The sequence below is a fragment of the Heptranchias perlo genome, chromosome 18 (genome assembly GCF_035084215.1).
Source record: "Heptranchias perlo isolate sHepPer1 chromosome 18, sHepPer1.hap1, whole genome shotgun sequence".
Classification (NCBI taxonomy): domain Eukaryota; kingdom Metazoa; phylum Chordata; class Chondrichthyes; order Hexanchiformes; family Hexanchidae; genus Heptranchias; species Heptranchias perlo.
Genome location: NC_090342.1, coordinates 56,630,753 through 56,654,621, shown reverse-complemented (window position 1 = coordinate 56,654,621; position 23,869 = coordinate 56,630,753). Strand labels below are relative to the sequence as shown.

The 23,869-nt window shown below is 42.8% G+C and overlaps 1 protein-coding gene across 1 annotated transcript in view; it reads left to right on the top strand.

The window, feature by feature from the left end:
• The window catches only part of LOC137334885 (aldo-keto reductase family 1 member B1-like), a 35,135-nt gene extending 11,544 nt beyond the window's left edge, over positions 1-23,591 (top strand). The window contains exons 7-10 of the mRNA XM_067999942.1: positions 8,307-8,388; positions 10,142-10,225; positions 10,578-10,660; positions 23,204-23,591. Of these exons, the coding sequence (XP_067856043.1) occupies positions 8,307-8,388; positions 10,142-10,225; positions 10,578-10,660; positions 23,204-23,246 (292 nt within the window). The 3' untranslated portion in view covers positions 23,247-23,591. The remainder of the gene's footprint in view (positions 1-8,306; positions 8,389-10,141; positions 10,226-10,577; positions 10,661-23,203) is intronic.
• Positions 23,592-23,869: the final 278 nt, after the last annotated feature.

Below are 23,869 nucleotides of genomic sequence, written 5' to 3'. Positions count from 1 at the left end.
ATTGGTTAAAGGAGAGAAGAGGGTATGGATAAACGGGTCATTATCAGGTTGGCAGGTTGTAACTAGTGGGGTGCCACAAGGATCGGTGCTTGGCCCTCAGCTATTTACACTCGATCCATTCATCTAAGTCATTAATATAGATTGTAATGTATCCAAGTTTGCTGACGATACAAAGCTAGGTGGGAAAGTAAGTTGTGAGGTGGACACAGAGTCTGCAAAGTGGTATTGACAGATTAAGTGAGTGGGCAAGAAGGCAGCAGATGGTGTATAATGTGGGGAAATGTGAGGTTATTCACTTTGGTAGGAGGAATAGAAAAACGGAATATTTTTTAAATGGTGAGAAACTTAAATGTTGGAGGTAAGAGATGTTGGGTCTCCTCGTACAAGAAACACAAAAAGTTAGTATGCAGGTACAGCAGGCAATTAGGAAAGTAAATGGCATGTTGGCCTTTATTGCAAGGGGGTTGGAGTACAAGAGTAAAGAAGTCTTACTACAGTTGTACGGGGCGTTAGTTTGACCTCACCTGGAGTACTGCATTCAGTTTTGGTCTCCTTATCTAAGGAAGGCTATACTTGCCTTGGAGGCGGTGCAACAAAGGTTCACTAGATTAATCCCTGGGATGTGGGGGTTGTTCTATGAAGAGAGATTGAGTGGAATGAGCCTGTACTCTGGAGTTTAGGAGAATGAGAGGTGATCTCATTGAAACATATAAGATTCTGAGGGAGCTTAACAGGATAGATGCTGAGTGATTGTTTCCCCTGGCTAGTGAGTCTAGAATAAGGGGGCATAGTCGCAGGATAAGGGTTTGGCCATTCAAGACTGAGATGAGGAGGAATTTGAACATGCAGAGTGTGGAATTCTCTACCTCAGAGGGCTCTGGATGCTGAGTTATTGAATATATTCAAGGCTGAGATGGACAGATTTTTGGACTCTAGGGGAATCAAGGGACATGGGGATCGGGCGGGAAAGTGGAGTTGAGGTCGAAGATCAGCCATGATCTGATTGAATGGCAGAGCAGGCTCGAGGGGCTCTATGGCCTACTCCTGCTCCTATTTCTTATGTTTTTATGAAGATTGAGGCATAATCTAGTTATGAGCCTAAATTTTACAATAACAATTATTTAGCCTATCTTCAAGTTGTGGTGCGCTACACTTTCCTGGGACTGATGGACCTGGACTGGGATCTGGTGCCGGTGGTAGATGGTGAAAGGGGACCTATGCTGTATTTAATGTTTATGGCTTCCTTCAGAGTGGAGGGGCTAAACTGCTGTATTTGACGTTTGCAACTTCCTTGGCTCGACCTGTGTCAGTTGCTCACGCCCTAGAGTATGAATTTATTTCATTGTGCTATTTGTGTGATGGGCTGCTTGTCATGCGTGGTATTGCAGCTGTCTCTGGCCCCACACGAGTGGTCCATGCAAGGTTTATATTGGGGTGGGTATTCTAGCAACAGCACTAACTCTGGCCAGTGCAGGCAACAATCAGACCAACTCAGCAGTAGACAGTATAACCATTTTATTCTGTGATCGTTAGCCTAAGGTGCTGACTTTGTGGCTCATTCCCTATAGATCAAGCACAGAAATTATTGTTGTGTCAACTGCTCTCTACCTCTTTGGTGTCCAGCCTCACTGCAATCTGTCGATCTTACGGGCTTTACTTGGCCTCAATCTTTGTCTAACCGTAACATAATTATAGCCATTGCGTATAATTGCAATTGCAGAGACATGGCTGCAGGGTGACCAAGGCTGGGAGCTGAACATCCAAGGGTATTCGATATTTAGGAAGGACAGGCAAAAAGGAAAAGGAGGTGTGACGGTATTGTTAGTAAAGGATGAAATCGGAGCAATAGTGAGAAAGGATATTGGCTCAGAAAAGCACGACGTAGAATCAGTCTGAGTGGAGTTAAGAAGCACCATGGGGCAGAAAACACTGGTGGGAGTTGTCTATAGGTCTCCAAACAGTAGTGGTAATGTAGGGGACGGCATCAAACAGGAAATTAGAGATACATGTAACAAGGGTACTATAGTAATCATGGGTGACTTTAATCTACATATAGACTGGCCAAACCAAATTAGCAATAATACTGTGGAGGATGAATTCTTGGAGCGTGTACGAGATGGTTTTTTAGACCAGTACGTTGAGCCAACCAGGGAACAGGCTATCCTAAATTGGGTATCGTGCAATGAGAAGGGGTTAATTAATCTTGTTGTGCGGGGTCCTTTAGGGAAGAGTGACCATAACGTGATAGAATTCTTCATTAAGATGGAAAGTGAAGTAGTCCAATCCGAAACTAGGGTCCGAAATCTAAACAAAGGAAACTATGAAGGTATGAGGAGTGAGTTGGCTATGATAGATTGGGGAGCTTCATTAAAAGGCATGACGGTGGCTTGGCAATGGCTAACATTTAAGGAACGAATGCATGAATTGCAACAATTATACATTCCTTTCTGGTGCAAAAACACAAAAGGAAAAGCGGCCCAACCATGGCTAACAAAAGAAATTAAAGATAGTATTAGATCCAAAGAGGAGTCATATAAAGTTGCCAGAAAAAGTAGTAAGCCTGAGGATTGGGAGCAGTTTAGAATTCAGCAATTCACCAAGAGATTGATTAAGAGGGGAAAAATAGAGTATGAGAGTAAACATGCAAGGAACATAAAAGTGGACTGTAAAAGCTTCTACAAGTATGTAAAAAGAAAAAGATTAGTAAAGACAAATGTAGGTCCCTTAGGGGAGAATTTATAATGGGGAACAAGGAAATGGCAGAGCAATGAAACAAATACTTTGGTTCTGTCTTCACGGAAGAGGACACAAATAACTTCCCAGAAATGCTAGGGAACCAAGGGACTAGTGAGAAGGAGGAATTAAAGGAAATTAGTCTTAGTAAAAAAAAATAGTGCTGGAGAAATTAATGGGACTGAAAGCCGATAAATCCCCAGGACCTGATAATCTGTATCCCAGAGTACTAAAAGAGGTAGCCATGGAAATAGTGGATGCATTAGTTGTCACCTTTCAAAATTCTATAGATTATGGAACAGTTCCTGCAGATTGGAGGGTGACAAATGTAATCCTACTATTTTAAAAAAAAAGGAGGGAGAGAGAAAACAGGGAACTACAGACCGGTTAGCTTAACATCAGTAGTAGGGAAAATGCTAGAGTCTGTTATAAAGGATGTGATAACAGAACACTTAGAAAATATTAACAGGATGAGACAAAGTCAACATGGATTTATGAAAGGGAAATCATATTTGACAAACCTACTGGAGTTTTTTTAGAGGATGTTACTGGTAGAATAGATAAGGGAGAACCAGTGGATGTGGTTTATTTGGATTTTCAGAAGGCCTTTGATAAAGAACCACATAAGAGGTTAGTGTGCAAAATTAAAGCACATGGGATTGGTGGTAATATACTGGCATGGATTGATAATTGGTTAACAAACAGGAAACAGAGAGTAGGAATAAATGGGTCTTTTTCGGGGTGGCAGGCAGTGACTCGTGGGATACCGCAGGGATCAGTGCTTGGGCCCCAGTTATTCACAATATATATCAATGATTTGGATGAGGGAACCAAATGTAATATTTCCAAGTTTGCTGACAACACAAAACTAGGTGGGATTGTGAGTTGTGAGGAGGATGCAAAGAGGCTTCAAGGCGATTTAGACAAGTTGAGTGAGTGGGCAAATACATGGCAGATGCAGTATAACGTGGATAAATGTGAAGTTATCCACTTCTGAAGGAAAAACAGAAAGGCAGAGTATTATTTAAATGTAAGGAATCTTACAGCACCAGGTTATAGCCCAACAGTTTTATTTGAAAATCACAAGCTTTCGGAGGCTTTCTCCTTCGTCAGGTGAGTGTCACATGAGACACTCACCTGACGAAGGAGAAAGCCTCCGAAAGCTTGTGATTTTCAAATAAAACTGTTGGGCTATAACCTGGTGTTGTAAGATTCCTTACATTTGTCCACCCCAGTCCATCACCGGCATCTCCACATGGATATTATTTAAATGGTGATAGAATGGGAAATGTTGATGTACAAAACGACCTGGGTGTCCTTGTACACCGGTCACTGAAAGCAAACATGCAGGTGCAGCAAGCAGTTAGGAAGGCAAATGGTATATTGGCCTTCATTGCAAGAAGATTTGAGTATAGGAGCAAGGATGTCTTACTGCAGTTATACAGGGCCTTGATGAAACCACACCTGGAGTATTGTGTGCAGTTTTGGTCTCCTTACCTAAGGATATGCTTGACATTGAGGGAGTGCGGCGAAGGTTCACCAGATTGATTCCTGGGATGGCAGGACTGTCGTATGAGGAGAGATTGGGTCGACTCGGCCTGTATTCGCTCGAGTTTAGAAGAATGAGAGGGGATCTTATTGAAACATATAAAATTCTGACAGGGCTAGACAGACTGGCTGCAGGGAGGATGTTTTCCCTGGCTGGGGGATCCAGAACGAGGGGTCACAGACTCAGGATACGGGATAGGACATTTAAGACTGAGATGAGGAGAAATTTTTTCACTGAGGGTGGTGAACCTGTGGAATTCTCTTCCACAGAAGGCTGTGGAGGCCAAGTCACTGAATATATTTAAGGAGCTAGATAGATTTCTAGACACAAAAGGCATCAAGGGGTATGGGGAGAGAGCGGGAATATGGTATTGAGGTAGAGGATCAGCCATGATCATATTGAATGGCAGAGCAGGCTTGAAGGGCCGAATGGCCTACTCCGACTCCTGCTCCTATTTTCTATGTTTCTATAACCTCATCTCAGCTTCCTGTCCTGGTCATTGCTTTCTCCCTGTGTCCAACACTAGGCCTTCTGGTTGAAGCACATTCAACTTCTATATCTGAATTAACTATGATGATTAATTTGATTTAAAAAGAAAACAAAATGACTGAGGGCTTTCTTTTTCCCTTTCATTTTGCTCTGGCAGTTAAGATATTGCAGATGATAGTGGAAGAGTAATTAATGTGCAAGATTAAGGAGGGAAATGCATTGCAGTCTCAGCCTAGTTGGCAACTTACTGCAGGAATGATTATTCCTTTACTTCAAATTATTATTTTTTTCTCCTCCACCAACCCTATACTCCCACTCTATATACCTGCTCCTCTCCAGGTCCTGGCTCCTTGCTGCCTCTTTGCTTGAACCTCCAGCTTGGTCCCCTCACTCATGCATGTTGCAGTGACCCAGACGTACTAGTGACAGTCACAGGAAGACTTGGGTAACGGTGCATTCTACCCATGCCCAATCTTGTTGCCTGCCCTGGATTTTTACAAAAGATAAAAAATACAAATTGAGTAAATCAGCCTGTGAAAGAGGTCTACAGAGAAAATGGAAACTGGAGAAAAGGAGAAACTTGAAGAGGGAGAAGCAATGTTGGGAGTCAGAAATAGAGACAAAAGTTTGTCGGAGGAATAAAGACAGAAATAGTGAAAAACAGACAAGATTTATGAAATGGAAGAGAAGCAGAGAGAATTACACAAAGAGGAAGTAGCTTAATTTTATTTTTGGCTGATAGTGCCTTGGGATTTTGAATGTAATAAAATTGCAACACTTATTTGGTTAAACCTGTTTATAAATAGTGGAACTTGAGCATAATGTCACGTCTACTACAAATCATGACGTGAATGTAGCCAGTTAAATTTACTTGGGTCTGTTTTATGAGGTAAATTGTGACCGTGTTGCAGATTTTTTTAATATATATATTTCTGGCTTGCATGTCAACCTGTGTTGTTCCTTGTGGTTGTGGCCCCAGGTCCTGTCTGATCTGCAGATGCTGGATTGAACACATCGAGAGAGATATTCAACTGCCGGCCACCTGTTACTCACCTTAAAAATGGGCAGCTGGCATTTGAAAGTCTGGTGGGGACCTTATGTACCCATTTACCCAGCTGAATCAACTTTCAGTTAGGCCTTTAAATGGGTGCCCAAAACAGGTGAAAGTGCTGTTTAGTTATGCAATTCGGGGACCTGCACCTGTTGTAGGGCCCTGATTGCAACTTTCAGAGAGCAATGGGTGGAACATGCCAGACCCAAGTGTTGAGGCATAACTGGCGATTCTTAAAGGGATCACTGGAGGCCTATGCAAAAAGGGTACTTTTTTTGTTTTAAAAATTTTGTGGGGCCAGAAGGAGTGGGAATACTCCTCCAGGGCCCCATTTAAAAAAATCTGCCAGCCCGTTACTGTACCTTGCCATCATCCGCTCTATCACTCCCTGATTGGCCTTATCTGCTGGTCGTCTGCGTGCTACAGTGGGCTGATTTTCCACCGTGGTGGCTCTGCTGTTTGGCAACCACGGCTCGACCATAAAACGTAAATGAGGCCTGAACCTAAAGTTGTTCGGGCTTCCCGACTGCCATGGGCGCATCATGGTCATTTGGTGCCCCAACCATAAGTCTTCCCTGTCATCCTGGTGCTCTGCATTACACAGAACTTCATGCCAGAACTGCTGATCTACATATAAAATAGATTTTTGCCTTGGCCTTTGAGTGATTTTTGTTCATCCTACGTGTGGTAGACAAACGGTTATCAATGTACAGTTCTGTGCTTAAAAGTCAGATGTTTGAGATGCTGTAGTATGATTGGGTATGTAGGATCCCTGAGCAAATAAATGACATAACATTTCTTTCAGTACTTCCAATTGGGACAACATTCATTACCCATTGCATATACCCTGGACTTTGGTAGTGTTGGACAACTGACATGTACAATACTGAATTAACAAACAATATCAATCAATAAGTGCAATAGATTGATTAATAGTATCCTTTTTTTGTTATAATTTGAGGCCTGCTGTTGCAGTCTGCCAGTTTACGCCCTGTTGATTTGTGGGGAAGGGAAAGGATGCACTGGTAATGTATCAATTGAACAGCTGTTTACACTAGCCATAAACTTTGTAGGCAGTCTTGGTCTGCGAATTTCTGGAAGTGTGTTTTAAATAGATCATCTGCCCTTATAAAACATTTGAAGATGTACACTCTGCTGCATTGATAGCTGCCCCAGTCCTTGTGCTCTTCCTTATCAGCCTGTCAGATACAGAGTTCACTTAAGCAACTGACTAACCATGGCTTCTTATTTTCTGCCTTTGTCTCCCATTCTACACTTCAATACAGAGAAAATTGTATTTCCTTACATTGTTACAAGCACTCTTAAGGTTGCAATATTAAACCACTACAGACAATTTGCTGTCCATCTGATCTGCAGCTGAATTGAGTTTCCCTGAAGGAAGTACCCAATTACTAAACTTGTAATCTTGTCTGTCTTTATGCTATTTTCTTGTTTGAAGTATTAAATCAAGCTTGACAGTTGGCCTGACATTGTAAATGCATAATGCCATTACTGTGCATTATGCTATATACTATGTGCACTTGAACCTAAAACTGTTGTTTTGTCCAAACCTACCTCAGGCCACTGGGAAGAGGCAGTATTATGGACTAAAACATTCACATTGCACATCAAACTAGGCAGTAAATCAAATGCAATGCTCAGTTGAGCTGCTTTTTTAAAAAAAAACGTTTTCATCTGGACTATAATGGAAGGACTTCTCCATATATAAACCAGAACATAGTACTTTATGCTGGATAAAATTAAGGATCTGTTCACATCAGCCATGCCAACTTCCTGCAGAACATGCCTGTGTTGTCAACCTAGCATTGAAGTTTTTTTTTCCTGACCAGTTAGAATAATCCTGATTATTTTGCTACCCTGTGATCTTATGGTTTGGGGTGGGAGCAGAGCAAGATTGAATTTACTTCATTACTGTGAGACTGTTGTAATGTCTGACTTTCTGTTTGTCATAGATATCTTAATTTAAGTGACTCTACTGCCATATTTTTCGAGACTTGCCTCTTGAAGGAGGAGAAATATGGCTTATTCTCTGAGGAATTAGGTTATAAAAATATGGTAATAAGTGTCTGAAATTATAGTGTGCAAGGTTTGGCTGTATATTTTTACAAGAGGGATAAACAAGCATGGAGTTCATTTGTGGATGTAGATGCAAATCACTTGGATATCTTTGGAAACTGAACAAAATATAGTTAATTGAAAGTTCCTTCCCAGAATCCCATGCAACAGGTTTCTAGTCTTGTGCAGAGGCCAGGTGCCTCCTTAAAAGAGGGGCGATTGTGCGCTTGTACGCCGCTTAGTGGTGTATTAGGAGCAGCATTAATGAAGGCCTATGAGCAGGTTGCTCATTGTCAACCAAAGGCTGTGTCCAACATGGATTCCCAATTGGGAATTGTGCTGTTAAAGTTTTTATTATTCCCGGAAGATTGTAAAGTTAAGTAACTCAGTTTTCTTTCATTGTTCTAGGGCGAAACCAGGTGAACCTGATCTCCTTCATGATTCAAACCTCCTGAAAATAGCAGAACAACATGGGAAATCACCAGCACAAGTAGGGGCTTATTTGTTAAATCTAATGCAGTACTGTGAGATTCTGGTTTGTGGGTTCAGTGGCCATAGTTGTACTTTGGCATTAAATAATGTCATTAGTATCAACTTTATTTGATTCATTTTCTTACAGTAATGTCTCAAGTGCATGTAATGCATTCTATGTTTTGTTATTCTACTTTCTGGTTAGTTTATTACAGTAACCCACAAGGGACTGAAATTGAGATACCTCAAGTTCTGATTTTTACTACTAATTGTGAATATTCATCAACACAAACTGCAACACTTTTAATTCAAAAAAAAGTTTAATTTCACTCAGGTTCCAGACATAGATCTACAGCCAACACCGCAAGACCTGAAACTTTAACATTTGAACACAAATCCCCCAGCATGTATGAGAATATTGTAATCTAATCTCTCATCAAATGAGTAAACTGTTTCAGCTTCGCTTTGGAGGTTTGTCATCTGTTCAGAACCCTTCTGGGATTTTCCTCCTCATTGAAAATGTTACCTCTATATTGCATGTTTATAAATGTTGAATCTTTTCTGTAACATTGCACCACTACAAGTTCCTGTTGTTAAGTGGGGTCCTTTGATAAACCTAATGGTCAACTCTGATGTGATGACTTTTTAATATTTAAACTTGAGTTGGAGGGGAGAGAGGGGAGAAAGGATTCATGTTTATATAGAGTTTGAATGGATGATCCAAATGGATACGTGCCTGGCCTCTCTGGTTTGTATGCTTCACTGCTGAGAATGGTCTAAACAGAATCCTGCTACATAGTGCTTACAGTGCTCTTTTTCATTCCAAGCTGTAGCGTGACTCCAATTTTTCAATTGTATTTTTGATCTCCCTAATCATTGTGCATTCATTTCAAGGTTATTTGGTGGGGGGGGGGGCAGGGGGTGTCTTCAGTACAGGGAACATAAATGATAAAATAATGACCAAAATGCCATCATTGCTTACTGACTTGACCATCTCTAACTGAATGTTGACGTTTGTTTATCCTCCGGCACCCAAACCACTTCAGGTGCTTCTCTTGTACCGATCTCTGGAAAGGAGTTGAGATCTGTTCCGATTAATTTGCTGTTTGACTTCCATTCCTTTTGATTGAGTTTGGCAGCCACCAGATTGCCTGCTGTGTGGACACTTCATTGGATATTTCTTGTTTGCCACACAAGAGACAGCGGCCAAGGCTTCCTAGCCCTGTGGATGGAGCCAGATATGCGCTCAGGGACTTGATTGAAGTTGCCCTTTTCCAGAGAGCAGTCCTGGCTGCACAAAATGTCTACCCATGTGGGATATGGAGGAAGCATTGCCTCCACTATGGTTTCCTGCCATTTTTCCTGATTGGACACTGGAAACATCAGTGGAAGGGACTTCCATGGCTCAATGGAAGAGGGGCTTGTGCAAATGACATTCACTGGTCCTCTCAGCAGGAGAAAAAAATTTGGAACAAAAAATTCCCCACACATAGCTTGGCAGCTGCCTCTTCTGCTGCAGAATGCTCCTATGGCTTACTGCAGCAAATCTTCACTTTACTTTCTACCCCTTTCCAGTGTGGAATCTGACTTCCCACATGCAAATTACCATGGGGCCAGGCTCAGGAGGAAGACCTCTCCAACAGGGTGGGCAGAAGTTCCACCCTACTAAAGATGCTCCGCTATTGGCAAGCCTAGAAAAGAAGTCTGCAAGTAACTGTCCCCCAGTCTTTGTAGAGCTATGTATTAATTCTGTGTGTGGGATTCTGTTTCAGGTCTTGATCCGGTTCCAGATTCAGAGAGGTCTGATTGTAATTCCAAAATCTGTCACCCCAAAACGTATTGAGGAAAACTTTCAGGTAGGTGAGATCTCAGACCTTCTAAGTTATAAAGAATAGAGGGTATTGAGTGGCTGAGAATTGTTGGACTAGCTCCGACTTCAAATTTCTTCATTCTGTACCCAAGCTAATTGAAATGAAGATGAGAAATTTTGAATTAAAAAAAATCTCAGACCACACTGGGATCTCTGTACTGAAGACCACTGTGCAATCATTACTTACTAGCTCTCCTGGATATGTCTGAATACATTTTTTTTAATAGGCTACCAATTAAAAGATTCTTTACGCATGCTCACATGTAATGGGAAAAGTGTAGTATTTCACCACATTTTGATGGGTTTGGTGTCACATTATAAAGATGTGGTTGTTGCAGGTGTTTGACTTTAAATTGAGTGACGAGGAGATGAAGACTATCCTCTGCTTCAACAAGAACTGGCGATGCTGTGCACTGCTTTGGTGAGTTACCGTTAGTAATTTGATACGCGCTCGTTTCTTTAGTTGATTTTTGATGCAATCTTTGGATTGCTATTAGAGGTGCAGTAATAGAAACAGAACAGGCTATTTATATCTTCTAATTAATATTTTCTTGTTGGTTCCTGATGGTTTACTAATATTACCAGGATACACTAGCAATCCAAATACTGTATTCTGTGAGTAGGTGGAAACCTGCATGCTCACTGAATTAGATTGTGTGTGTATATGTATTTGACTGTGGGCATCACAGTTGACCCTATCCAGTCCTCATTGAGGACACTTGCATGCAAAGAAAGAAAGAGAACTCCCAGACTTTACAAAGTTGCCATATGAGTTTGGGTTACTTGATAACCTCGAGCCTTAAAACTGATAAATATTCATTTCTCTTCAAATGAAGGCCCACAGAGCCAGTATAAATCATGTAATTATCTAGTTCCAATTATTTTGAGTAGAAGTCCAGTACAGACAGTTTCACTTACAGTAAACCTTGTGAGCAGTTTTGATCCATGGAAAGATTATTTTGAAGTCTTGGCAAGGAACACAGCTAGTTAATAAGATGATGAGTTGAATGCCAAGTCTTCTATTGGTGGAAAGCTTGGCAACAGCTTATGTTCCAACCAGGAATAGCACATGGAGAGGTAAGCTCCCCTGAAAGCTCAACCAAGTTTATTCAGTAAGTAGATGAGCCATACACACCAGGACTATCCAAAATGATGTATTCCCCAGCCTGTGCTATTAGCTGATCACAAACAGAGCCTAAGTACCCCAGGGCATTAGAGGACAACTGGTGCCCATGGAATTATTACCTTTAGAAATGAGGGAGAAAATTGGCAAGGCAGGAAGAATTGAACGGGTTAGCTCAAAATTATGAGCAAAACTTGAATGGCTTGTAAACATCGGACCTTTTGAAATTGGTGGCATGAAATATCCTCCCAGATATTTCTTCCATCACTTGTTTAGTGCCAAATGTTTGCTGTTTTGCTGTGGTAGCACAATGTATTGAGAAAAGATCATGGTAATGTGTCACCTGGGGTTGTTGATTTCATTTATTTAACTGAATGCTGAGGTACAATATCACAAAGATAATTACCAATGAGGGAGACCACTCGGCCCATCTGGCTTATCATGCCATAGAAATTTAAACATCTCCTCTTTCCCCACATCACAGCATCTAACTCACTATTTTGAATAAGCATTGAGCTACTCTCGATCTGAGCCAAGTAGTCATTCTTTTTGGAGGGATGGAGGGGGGGGAGCAGAACATCACTCCCAAGTCTGATCTATATAGAATTACCTCATTGGTGTTCATCCTCCATACGAGCAGTAGTCCTAATTCCATGTGTCCCATCTATTCCCATGTCCTTTTATTCCACTTTCATAGGAACAGGAGTAGGCTATCCAGCCCCTCGAGCCTGTTTCGCCATTTGATTAAATCATGGCTGATCTGTATCTTAACTCCATCTGCCCACTTTAGTTCCGTAACCCTTAATGCCCTTGCATAACAAAAATCTATCAATCTCCGTTTTGAAATTTTCAATTGACAGTTTTTTTGTGGGGGGAGGGGAAGTGTTCCAGATTTCCGTTACCCTTTGTGTGAAGAAGTGCTTCCTGACGTCACCCCAGAATGGCCTAGTTCTAATTTTAAGGTTATACCCCCTTGTTCTGGACTCCCCCACCAGAGGAAATAGTTTCTATCTACAAATCAAATCCTTCAATCATCTTAAACACCTCAATTAGATCACCCCTTAATCTTCTATATTCAAGGAAGTACAAGCCTAGTCTATGCAACCTGTCCTTGTAATTTAACCCTTTTAGCCCAGTTCTCATTCTGGTGAATCTGCGCTGCACCTCCTCCAAGGCCAAAATATATCCTTCCTGAGGTGCGGTGCCCAAAACTGAATGTAGTACTCCAGACGGGGTCTAACCAGAACTCTGCACAACTGTAACATAACGTCCGCCCCTTGAGATAAATGCCAACATCTCATTAGCCTTTTCAATAATTTTTATACCTGTCCACTAGTTTTTAGTGATTTCTGTACTTGGACCCCTAAATCTCTCTGCTCCTCCACAGTTCCTAGCTTCTCGCCATTTAGAAAACACTCTGATCTATCTTTCTTAGGTCCAAAGTGGATGACCTCTCACTTTCCCACATTGAACTCAATCTGCCACAGTTTTGCCCACTCACTTAATCTATCAATGTCCTTTTGCAACTTTCTGCTCCCATCTACACTATTTACTGTGCCACCTAACCCTTAGTGTCGTCAGCAAACTTAGATTTACGGCTGTCTGTTCCTTCATCCAAGTCATTTATAAATATAGGGAAAAGCTGAGGCACCAGTACAGATCCCTGGGGGACACCATTAGTCACATCCTGCCAAATTGAGTACATACCCATTAACCCTACTCTCGTCTCCTATCTCCTAACCAATATGTTGTCTCCAATTCCATGGGCTCTCATTCTTGCTAACAGCCTCATGGAACCTTGTCGAATGCATTCTGGAACTCCATATAAATAACATCCATAGACACTCCCTTATATACCACGTTAGTTCCCCCGTCAAAAAATTCACTTAGGTTCATTAGTCATGATTTACCCTTTACAAATCCATGCTGGCTCTCTGATCAGCTTATATTTGTCCAAATGCTCAGTCACTGTGTCTCTAGTAACTTCCCTACAATTGACGTTAGACTAATAGGCCTGTAATTTCCTAGTTTATCTCTCATACCCTTCTTAAATAATGGAGTGACATTGGCAGTTTTCCAATCCAAGGGGACAATTCCTAAATCAAGAGTTTGGGAAGCTCATGACTAACACATCTACAATTTCCTCATCTACTTCTTTTAATACCCTGGGGTGGAAACCATTGGTTCCTGGAGATTTATCTATCTTTAATCTCATTAGTTTCTCCATCACCATTTACTTACCTGTATTGAGTCTAGTTATTTCCTTCCTTGATTTATTTTTCGTTTTTCTTGTATCTCTGGCACTTTATCCTCATCCTCTACTGTGAAGACTGATACAAAGTAGCTATTTACTAAGTCTGCCATTTCCTGATTTCCAATTACAATATCACCATGTCTGTCATTAAGGGGCCCCCATTACTCTTAGCTACCCTCTTTATATATTTGTAAAAACCTTGGTATCCTTCGCAAGCATTTTCTCTTTCCATTTTTCAGCTTTTGCCACTTTCTTTTCTGTCCCTTTGCTGTTCTCTCAGCCGGCCAGGCAGCATCTATGGAGAGAGAGAAACAGAGTTACCGTTTCAGGTCAATGACATTTCATCAGAACTGGAAGGTGTTAGAGATGAACAGCTTTTACCAGAGCCACTGGAAGTGGAGAAGGTGTGGCCTTGTGCTGTGGGTGGGAATCCCCTATCAGTAAACTGCTGGGCAGGGTGGTTCGCGCCCCTGCGGTCTATCTGCCTGCCTTCCGCCACATTTCTGGGCCATGGGAGCCGTCTCTTTGCCAGATTTTCCACACTTCCCCCTTCCTCTCCTATTCTGCTGCAACCATTTACAACTCTTGGCTGCATTTTTCTTTCTATGGCAGTAGAAAAAAGGAAATAACTAACAGAAGGATAGAAACTGAATCCATATGGATTGAAATAAAAGATAAGAAGGGATCGATCCCGCTAATAGGGGTAAGCTACAGACTACCTAATAGTGGAAAGGTGATAGAGGAAGACATATGTAAGTAAATATGTGAAATGCGTAAAGGACATGGAATAATAATCGTGGGAGATTTTAACTATCCCCAAATAAACTGGCAAGAAGAGGTAGGTAAAGAATACGGGGAATAGAGTTCTGACAATGTGTGCAGGATTCCTTTCTTACCCAGTATGTAAAGCCCAACAAGGGAGGAAGCACTGCTGGAATCTAGTAATAGGAAATGAACCAGAACAGATAAGTAAGCATAGGCAATAGCGATCATAACATAATAAGGTTGAAGATAAAGATTGAGAAGGACGTAAGATAAAGACCAAAGTAATAAATTGGAGAAAAGGCTGATTTTGAAGGGATGAGAATAGAACCAGGGGAAAAAAGCTGGAAACATTTACTGATCAACAAAGAAGTAGAACAACATTTAAAACTGTGATCAATAGAGTCCAAGAGAAATATATCTCACTAAAAAGCAAAAACAAACTAGCCAGTAATGATACACCATGGATGAATAAAGAAACAAGGGCAAAATTTAAAGAAAAAGGCACACACTAAGTACATAGTCAATAAAGGAGAGGATGACAAAAGGCAACACTAACAGGTTAGGAAAGAAGATTTTAAAAAACAAAGAATTAGGAAGGCAAAGAGAAACTACGAAATTAAATTATCGAGGAATATAGGAAGAATTCTACAGACACATAAATAACACAGGAAAAATCAGGACAGGGATAGGGCCAGTAAGGGATAAGAACATAAGAAATAGGAGCAGGAGTAGGCCATGCGGCCCCTCGAGCCTGCTCTGCCATTCAATCAGGTCATGGCTGATCTTCGACATCAACTCTACTTTCCCGCCTGATCACCATATCCCTTGATTCCCCTAAAGTCCAAAAATCTATCCATCTCAGCCTTGAATATATTCAATGACCCAGCACAAGATAAACTCACAGGTAATGACAGTGAAATGGCAGAAATATTAAATAATTTATTTACCAGGGAGACTAACATGATGGCCATGGCATTAGAAGAGATAAAAACATTTAAGATAGAAAGTGGGGAAATAATTGATAAGCCAATCAAACTTGGAGAGGAGAAAATCCGGATGGATTGCGTCCACACATATTAAAAATTAGGGAAGCGATAGCAGAGCTACTATTACAGATAATATAAAAATTGATTAGAAAAGGGAGTATTGATAGAAGGGAACCATAGACCAATTAGCTTAACTTCAGTGGTAGGAAAGATAATGGAATCCTTACTCAAGGATGTAATAGAAAAACATCTAGAGACCAAAAATGTAATGGTCAGCACAGATTCCGAAAGGGAAGATCATGTTTGAAGAAGTAACATAAAGGGTAAACAAAGGTAACGCAGTAGATGTAATATATTTGGATTTTCAAAAGGCCTTCGATAAGGGACCGGATAGTAGACTCACGACTAAGGTCAGAGCATGTGGAGTCAGGGGACAGGTAGCAGAATGGATAAAAAAACAAACTAAGCACTGGAGTTCATTTCTAGAGGGATAGAATTGAAAAGCAGAGAAGCTATGTTTACATTGTATAGAACCTTGGAGTATTGTCTTCAGTTCTGGTTTCCATGTTATAAAAAGAATATAGAGGCACTGGAGAAGGTGCAAAAGAAGTTTTACTGGGATGATACCAGAACTGAGAGGTTATACCCATCAGGAAAGATTGAGCAGACTGGGGCTCTTTTTTCTAGAAAAGAGAAGACTAAAGGGTGACCTGATAAAGGTCTTTAAGATTATGACAGGGTTTGATAGGGTAGACATAGAGAAGATGTCTCCACTTGCGGGGAGACCAGAACTAGGGGCCATAAATATAAAATAGTCACTAATAAATCCAGTAGGAAATTCAGGAGAAACTTCTTTACCCAGAGAGTGGTTAGAATGTGGAATTCGCTACCACAAGGAGCAGTTGAGGTGATCAGCATTGATGCATTTAAGGGGAAGTTAGATAAACACATGAGGGAGAAAGGACTAGAAGGATATGCTGATAGGGTTAGATGAAGTCGGGAGGGAGGAGGCTCGTGTGGAGCATAAACGCCGACATGGACCAGTTGGGCCGAATGGCCTGTTTCTGTTCCTGTGATAGGGCTCTAGTAGTGCATTCCACAGCTTTACAACCCTCTGTTATTTTTTTTAATTCTCCTGTTCTCTGTCCTAAATCTCATGTTTAATCACATCTATTTCCCCTCGTTCGAGAGACTCTCAATCAGTGGAAATAGTCTGTTTCTATCTACTTTATCCTGTCCCTTCATAATTTTAAGCACCTGTCAAATCACCAATTAGTCTCCTATTCTAACAGAAACAACCCCAATTTTTCAAGCCTTTCTTCATATTTGTATTTCCTCAGGCAGCATCCGAGTGAATCTGTGCTGTACCCTTTCTGTTGCCTCAATATCACTCCTATAGTGTGGAGCCCAAAACTGCGCACAGTACTCTGGTCTATGGTCTTACTAAGGTTTTATGTAGACCTCACCATTACATCTTGACTTTTATATTCTGTACTTGCCATAAATTGAATGTTCCATTAGATTTTTTTTTTATGGCCATAGCCTCTAAAGGTGCAGCTTTTTAATGTCTTGTGAACCTGAAATTCCTCTGATCTTTCACATCACCAACCTTCTTATTCGTACATGGGATGTGGGTGTCGCTGGCAAGGCCAGCATTTATTGCCCATCCCTAATTGTGCTTGAGGAGGTGGTGGTGAGCCGCTGCCTTGAACCGCTGCAGTCCATGTGGTGAAGGTTCTCCCACAGTGCTGTTAAGTAGGGAGTTTCAGGATTTTGACCTAGCGACGATGAAGGAACGGGGATATATTTCCAAGTCGGGATGTGTGTGACTTGGAGGGAAACGTGCAGGTGGTGTTCCCATGTGCCTGCTGCTCTTGTCCTTCTAGGTGGTAGAAGTCGCGGGTTTGGGAGGTGCTGTCGAAGAAGACTTGGCGAGTTGCTGCAGTGGATGGTACACACTGCAGCCATGGTGTGTCGGTGGTGAAGGGAGTGAATGTTTAGGGTTAGGGTGCCAATCAAGCGGGCTGCTTTGAACTGGATGATGTCGAGCTTCTTGAGTGTTGTTGGAGCTGTACTGATCCAGGCAAGTGGAGAGTATTCTATCACACTCCTGACTTAAAAACATAAGAAATAAGAGCAGGAGTAGGCCATAGAGCCCCTCGAGCTTGCTCCCCCATTCAATCAGATCATGGCTGATCTTCGACCTCAACTCCACTTTCCCGCCCGATCCCCATGTCCCTTGATTTCCCTTGAGTCCAAAAATCTATCCATCTCAGCCTTGAATATATTCAATAACTCAGCATCCAGAGCCCTCTGAGGTAGAGAATTCCACACTCTGCGTGTTCAAATTCCTCCTCATCTCAGTCTTGAATGGCCAAACCCTTATCCTGCGACTATGCCCCCTTATTCTAGACTCACTAGCCAGGGGAAACAATCACTCAGCATCTATCCTGTTAAGCTCCCTCAGAATCTTATATGTTTCAATGAGATCACCTCTCATTCTCCTAAACTCCAGAGAGTACAGGCTCATTCCACTCAATCTCTCTTCATAGAACAACCCCCACATCCCAGGGATTAATCGAGCGAACCTTTGTTGCACCGCTTCCAAGGCAAGTATAGCCTTCCTTAAATAAGGAGACCAAAACTGAATGCAGTACTCCAGGTGAGGTCACTAACGCCCCGTACAACTGTAGTAAGACTTCCTTACTCTTGTACTCCAACCCCCTTGCAATAAAGGCCAACATGCCATTTGCTTTCCTAATTGCCTGCTGTACCTGCATACTAACCTTTTGTGTTTCTTGTACGAGGAGACCCAACATCTCTTACCTCCAACATTTAATAGTTTCTCACCATTTAAAAAATATTCCGTTTTTCTATTCTTCCTACCAAAGTGAATAACCTCACATTTCCCCACATATACTCCATCTGCCGCCTTCTTGCCCACTCACTTAATCTGTCTATACCACTTTGCAGACTCTGGGCCCGATTTTAGCAGGGATGCGGGTTCTCGGTGGATGGGCAAGCGCGCCCGGTGAAATTAGCGGGTTTCCCGCGCGATCGTAGCAGGCAACCCTCTAATTGGATTCACTTACCTGCTCCTCCGGGTTCCCCGCTGCTGATCTGCGCGTCAGGCGGGCTGCGCATGCACAGTAAGATCTGTCAGCTGGAGGCGCTCTATTTAAAGGGGCAGTCCTCCACTGACAGATGCTGCAACCAATAGCAAAGATGACTGCATGGAGCAGCCCAGGGGGAAGGCTGCTCCCAGTTTCATGATGCCTCACCCCAGGTATCAATACATGGGGTGAGGAGGAGGGGGAGGACAGAGATCTTCCTCCCGGCGTGCAGGATGAAGCGGCCTGCCTCTGCCACCAGGAAGGCCTGGCTCGAGGTGGCAGAGGAGGTCACCAGCCCAACCAACATATCGCCCACCTGCATACAGTGCAGGAGGCGCTCCAATGACCTCAGTAGGTCAGCCAAAGTGAGTACACATAGTCTTTCCCCTACACTCCGTCTGCCACATCACCGCCCCCACCCCACATCTCCTTCAGCACTGCCAACACTACTCTGTCACATCACCCCTCGTACCCACTCAAACCTCAGCCGCATCTTACCTGCACCTACTCACCTCGCCAGTACTCATCCCGCCACTACCACTCAACCCAATCCTCATACAATCTCATGGCTCTATCTCATACTCACCCTCTCGTGCATCTCTTTCACGGCCAGCCTCACTCAACCTGCCACTACCTGTGCTGCAGCCACAGGGCATGCATCACATATGTGCAGTAGGCAGCGTAAGGCAAACGTGTCGTGAGCATGAAGGGGATGCACAAGGGTGTTTGAGGGTTTGTCATGGATGTTACTTATATTGAATTTCTGACCAACTCACATTACATATTATATTGGCACCACTACTGCCATGTCTTCGCGAATCCTGTCTGGTTTGTGCAATAATGCCCTTTCCTGAGGATCACTATTGGGACCCACAACTGATGCCACCCATTGCGTCACTGCAGAGTGGGTGGAGGTGTATTTGCAGGGCTGTTTTGCGTAGACGACTGAGAGACATCGGCGATGTCCCCGGTTGCACCCTGGAAGGATGCGGAGAAGTTGTTGAGAGCAGTGGTGACTTTGACAGCGACAGGTAAGAAGATGGTGCTCTGACCAGCCAGGAGCAGCTCGGCATGAGAGGCTGCAGATGTCCACGACTACATGTTGAGTGACTCTGAGCCTCTGTGTGCACTGCTGCTCAGAGAGGTCCAGGAGGCTGAGCCTCGGTCTGTGGACCATGTGGCGAGGGTAGTGCCCTCTGCGACGCATCTCTCTCTGCGGTAGACCTCCCTCCTGCTGTACAGGTGGATGTGTCACAGCACTCTGTTATGGAGCTCCACGTGTCAGAGGTGGACGGCGTGGATGGTGAGGCTGGTGATGCTGTTCGCCCTCCGAGGAGGACATGACTGCAGCTACGGCGGCCCCCATCCGCAAGATGTACATCTGAGGGGGTCCGCAAGGTAGGTACATGTCTCCGGACCCCGGGGTAAGTGTGCAGGTTGGTGACTTTGACTGTCAGGAGGAGGGTGGTGGAGGCCAAACTTTGTCCCAAGTGACAGAGTGGCCTCCTGCAATGGGTGAGGGTCTCCCCCCACCACCTGTCAAATGGACCTTTGCAGCTGCCACAGGCTGACAGTTGCAACACGTCCATTTGACCTGGGAGTGTTTCCCCCAGTGTGGGAAACAGTCCCAGTTTGCTCTAAAATCCCACCCCTCCTCACATAATCCCTTAATCAGGTCAGTTAATGACCTGAAATACCAAAATAAATACTGTCAAGTGGCATCCCGCTGGCTTTAATTGCCTGCGGGATTCCCACCAGCGGTGGCTGCGCGCGCACGCCGGCGCGTCAGCGGGGAATCTGGAAGCGCATGGGTTCGAGGCGGGCTCCGGTCCCGCTCCGGGATTCTCCGATTTTCGGAGCCCCCCGCCAGGAACGCACCCGTTAGCGGGTGCTAAAATAGAGCCCAAGATATTTGCTTAACACATCTGCCGTTTCCTAATTCCCCATTATAATTTCTCCTCTCTCAGCCTCTAAGGGACCAACGTTTACTTTTGCTTGGATAGCTCTTTTTGGCCGGCACAGACACGATGGGCCGGATGGCCTCCTTCTGTGCCGTAACTTTCTATGATTCTGTGAACTAAATATGCCTGGAAAGCTCTAGACTTTAACCTTGTTCATAGTATCAAAGAGGGTACAACATAAGAGGAGGCCATTCATCCCATCATGCCTATGCCAGCTCTTTGGAAGAGCAATCTAATTAGTCCTATTCCTCTGCTCTTTCCCCATAGCCCTATAAATTTTTTCCCTTCAAGTATTTATCCAATTCCCTTTTGAAAGTTAATACTGAATCTGCTTCCACCACCTATTCAGGCAGTGCATTCTAGATCATTACAACTCGCTGTGTTTAAAAAAAAAGTTTCCTCATGTCGCCTCTGGCTCTTTTGCCAATCACTTTAAATCTGTGTCCTCTGGTTACTGACCCTTCTGCTACTGGAAACTGTTTCTCCTTATTTACTCTGCCAAAACCCTTCATGATCTTTAACACCTCTATCAAATCTACTCTTAACCTTCTCTGTTCTAAGGAAAACAACCCCAAATTCTCCAGTCTCTCCAGGTAACTGAAATCCTTCATCCCCGGCATCATTCTAGTAAATCTCTTCTGCCCCCTCTCCAAAGCCTTGACATCCTTAGTAAAATGTAGTGCCCAGAGTTGAACAATACTCCAGGTGAGGCCTAACCAATGTTTTATAAAGATTTGGCATAACTTCCCTGCTTTTGTACTCTACGCTTCTATTAATAAAGCCCAGGATCCCATATACTTTTTTAAAAACAGCCTTCTCAACCTGTCCTGCCACCCACAAAGATTTGTGTTGTGAATCCCCAGGTCTCTGTTCCTGCACCCCCTTTAAAATTGTACCATTTAGTTTATATTGCCTCTCCTCATTCTTCCTACCAAAATGTATCACTTCACACTTCCATGTGTTAAATTTCATCTGCGATGTGTCTGCCCATTTCACCTGTCTGTCTATGTCCTCCTGAAGTCTGTTACTATCCTCCACATTGTTTACTACATTTCCGAGTTTCATGTCATCTGCAAACTTTGAAATTGTATCCTGTATACCCAAATCCAGGTCGTTAATATGTATGAAAAAGAGCAGTGGTCCTAATACTGACCCCTGGGGAACACCACTGTATATTTCCCTCCAGTCTGAAAAACATCCGTTCATCACTACACTCTGCTTTCTGTCCCCTAGCCAATTTTGTATCCATGCTGCCACTGTCCCATTAATCCCATGGGCTTTAATTTTGCTAACAAGTCTATTATGTGGTACCTTATCAAATGCCTTTTGAAAGTATATATACACAAAATCTGGTCTGGTCATGTGGGCAGAAAAGTGGCAAATGGAATTCAATCCAGAGAAATGTGAGGTAATGCATTTGGGGAGGGCAAACAGGCAAGGGAATACACAATAAATGGGAGGATACTGAGAGGTGTAGAGGATGTGAGGGACCTTGGCATGTATGTCCACAGATCCCTGAAGGTAGCAGGACAAGTAGATGAAGTGGTTAAGAAGGCAAATGGAATACTTTCCTTTATTAGCCGAAGCACAGAATGTAAGAGCAGGGAGGTTATGCTGGAACTGTATAAAAGACTGGTTAGGCCACAGCTTGAGTACTGCATGCAGTTCTGGTCACCACATTACAGGAAAGATGTGATTGTACTTGAGAGGGTACAGAGGAGATTTACAAAGATGTTGCCAGGTCTTGAGAATTTTAGCTATGAGGGAATATTGGATAGGCTGGGGTTGTTTTCCTTGGAACAGAGGAGGCTGAGGGGTGATTTAATTGAGTTGTATAAAATTATGAGGAGCCTGGATAGTGAGGACCTATTTCCCTTAGCAGAGAGGTCAATAACCAGGGAATATAGATATAAAGTTGTGCCTTGTAGATGGTGGAAAGGCTTTGGGGAGTCAGAAGGTGAGTCACTCGCCGCAGAATACCCAGCCTCTGACCTGCTCTTGCCGTCTCAGTATTTATGAACCTTCCCCCATTCAAAGTATAATTATTGCTTCCATTTTTATAAACAAAGTGTACCACCTCACATTTACTCTCACTGAATTCTATTTACCACTTTTTTTCCCATTCCACTATCTTGTATCTCTTTGCAGCTTGTGTTGGTTCTCAGAAAATGTCTCCTATTTTAGTATTGACTGCAAATTTTGACACCACTCTCTTTATCCAAATCATTGATTTCCATTTCCATTTACTGACCTATTTCCAACCACTCTAATAAACTGCCCTTAACTCCAGCTCTCTTCCTTTCTAATCAGTTATTAATCCAATTTGCTACCCTCTCCCTAATTCAATATGCCTGAATCTTCTCATCTTTCTTTACTAGATAGCCACAAGCACACTTCTCGGGTCAGTAGGTAGTGACCAGTATTAGAAACATTCTTCTCTCTTCCCTTGCGATTATCCAGCTCAGCTTTGCTGAGACCATTTCTATAACCCCTACTGTTGCTGCTGCAGTTGAGATCAACAAACTAGGCGTACAAAAGGTATGCCTGTCACCATCGTGGTGTGCATGGTTTGATACATTGCAGGGTGGGGAGGGGGATTAAATGTGTTCACCGAAGCGGGGGCGGGGGAGGAGGGGAGGTGGAGGAGTAGCAGCTGCTACATAGGTAAAAAATTATGCTTCTCCCTTTGTCGAGAGTGAATTTTATTCTTCCCTCCTAAATTATTAGACTGACCTCTAACTTTATTCTCTTTATTTTTTTAGGTGTATTAACCACAAGGACTACCCATTCAAAATTACACCTTAAACCCATACTTCAAGTGGGACAACCTGTTCATGTGCTCTGAAGACTTATGGGTTCACTATTTGTAGGCCTGAACAGAATTAATCTAGTGCTTCTTCAAACAAAAAACACTCCACTTTTATTAGATGATGGTATATTTTAGTAGCTATTTGACTTTTGTGATTGTGTCCATGATGCAAATAAACATTGAGGGGGTAATTTTCCACTCCTGGTGGGAAGCCTCGCTGCCTTGTGCAAATCTGAAAACTGGTGGCACGCTGCCCACAATTTCCTTTGCATGATTGGTAGGTGAAGCTCCTGCTGTTAGCATCAGCTTGGAAAATTGACCTTTTCTAATCAGTGTTTTAATCTTTTGATCTGTGTTTTATTACTTAGAACCTAATGAAAGGAGCTGTAAAACTTTAATGGACACAATTTTCGATGAAGTTTTATTGTTGTCCACAAGTCCAGCATAAATTGAGCAGAGCTTTGACATGTGTCAAAACAGAAAGCAACTCTGTATTGCATCTTATGATTTTGGATAGACAGAATATTGCATTTAAAAATTGGCTATAGTAAGTCTTTGAGAGTTCTTTTGACTTTGACCATTGGGCAGCTAGCTGATAGTGGCCCTATTTTTGGTACTC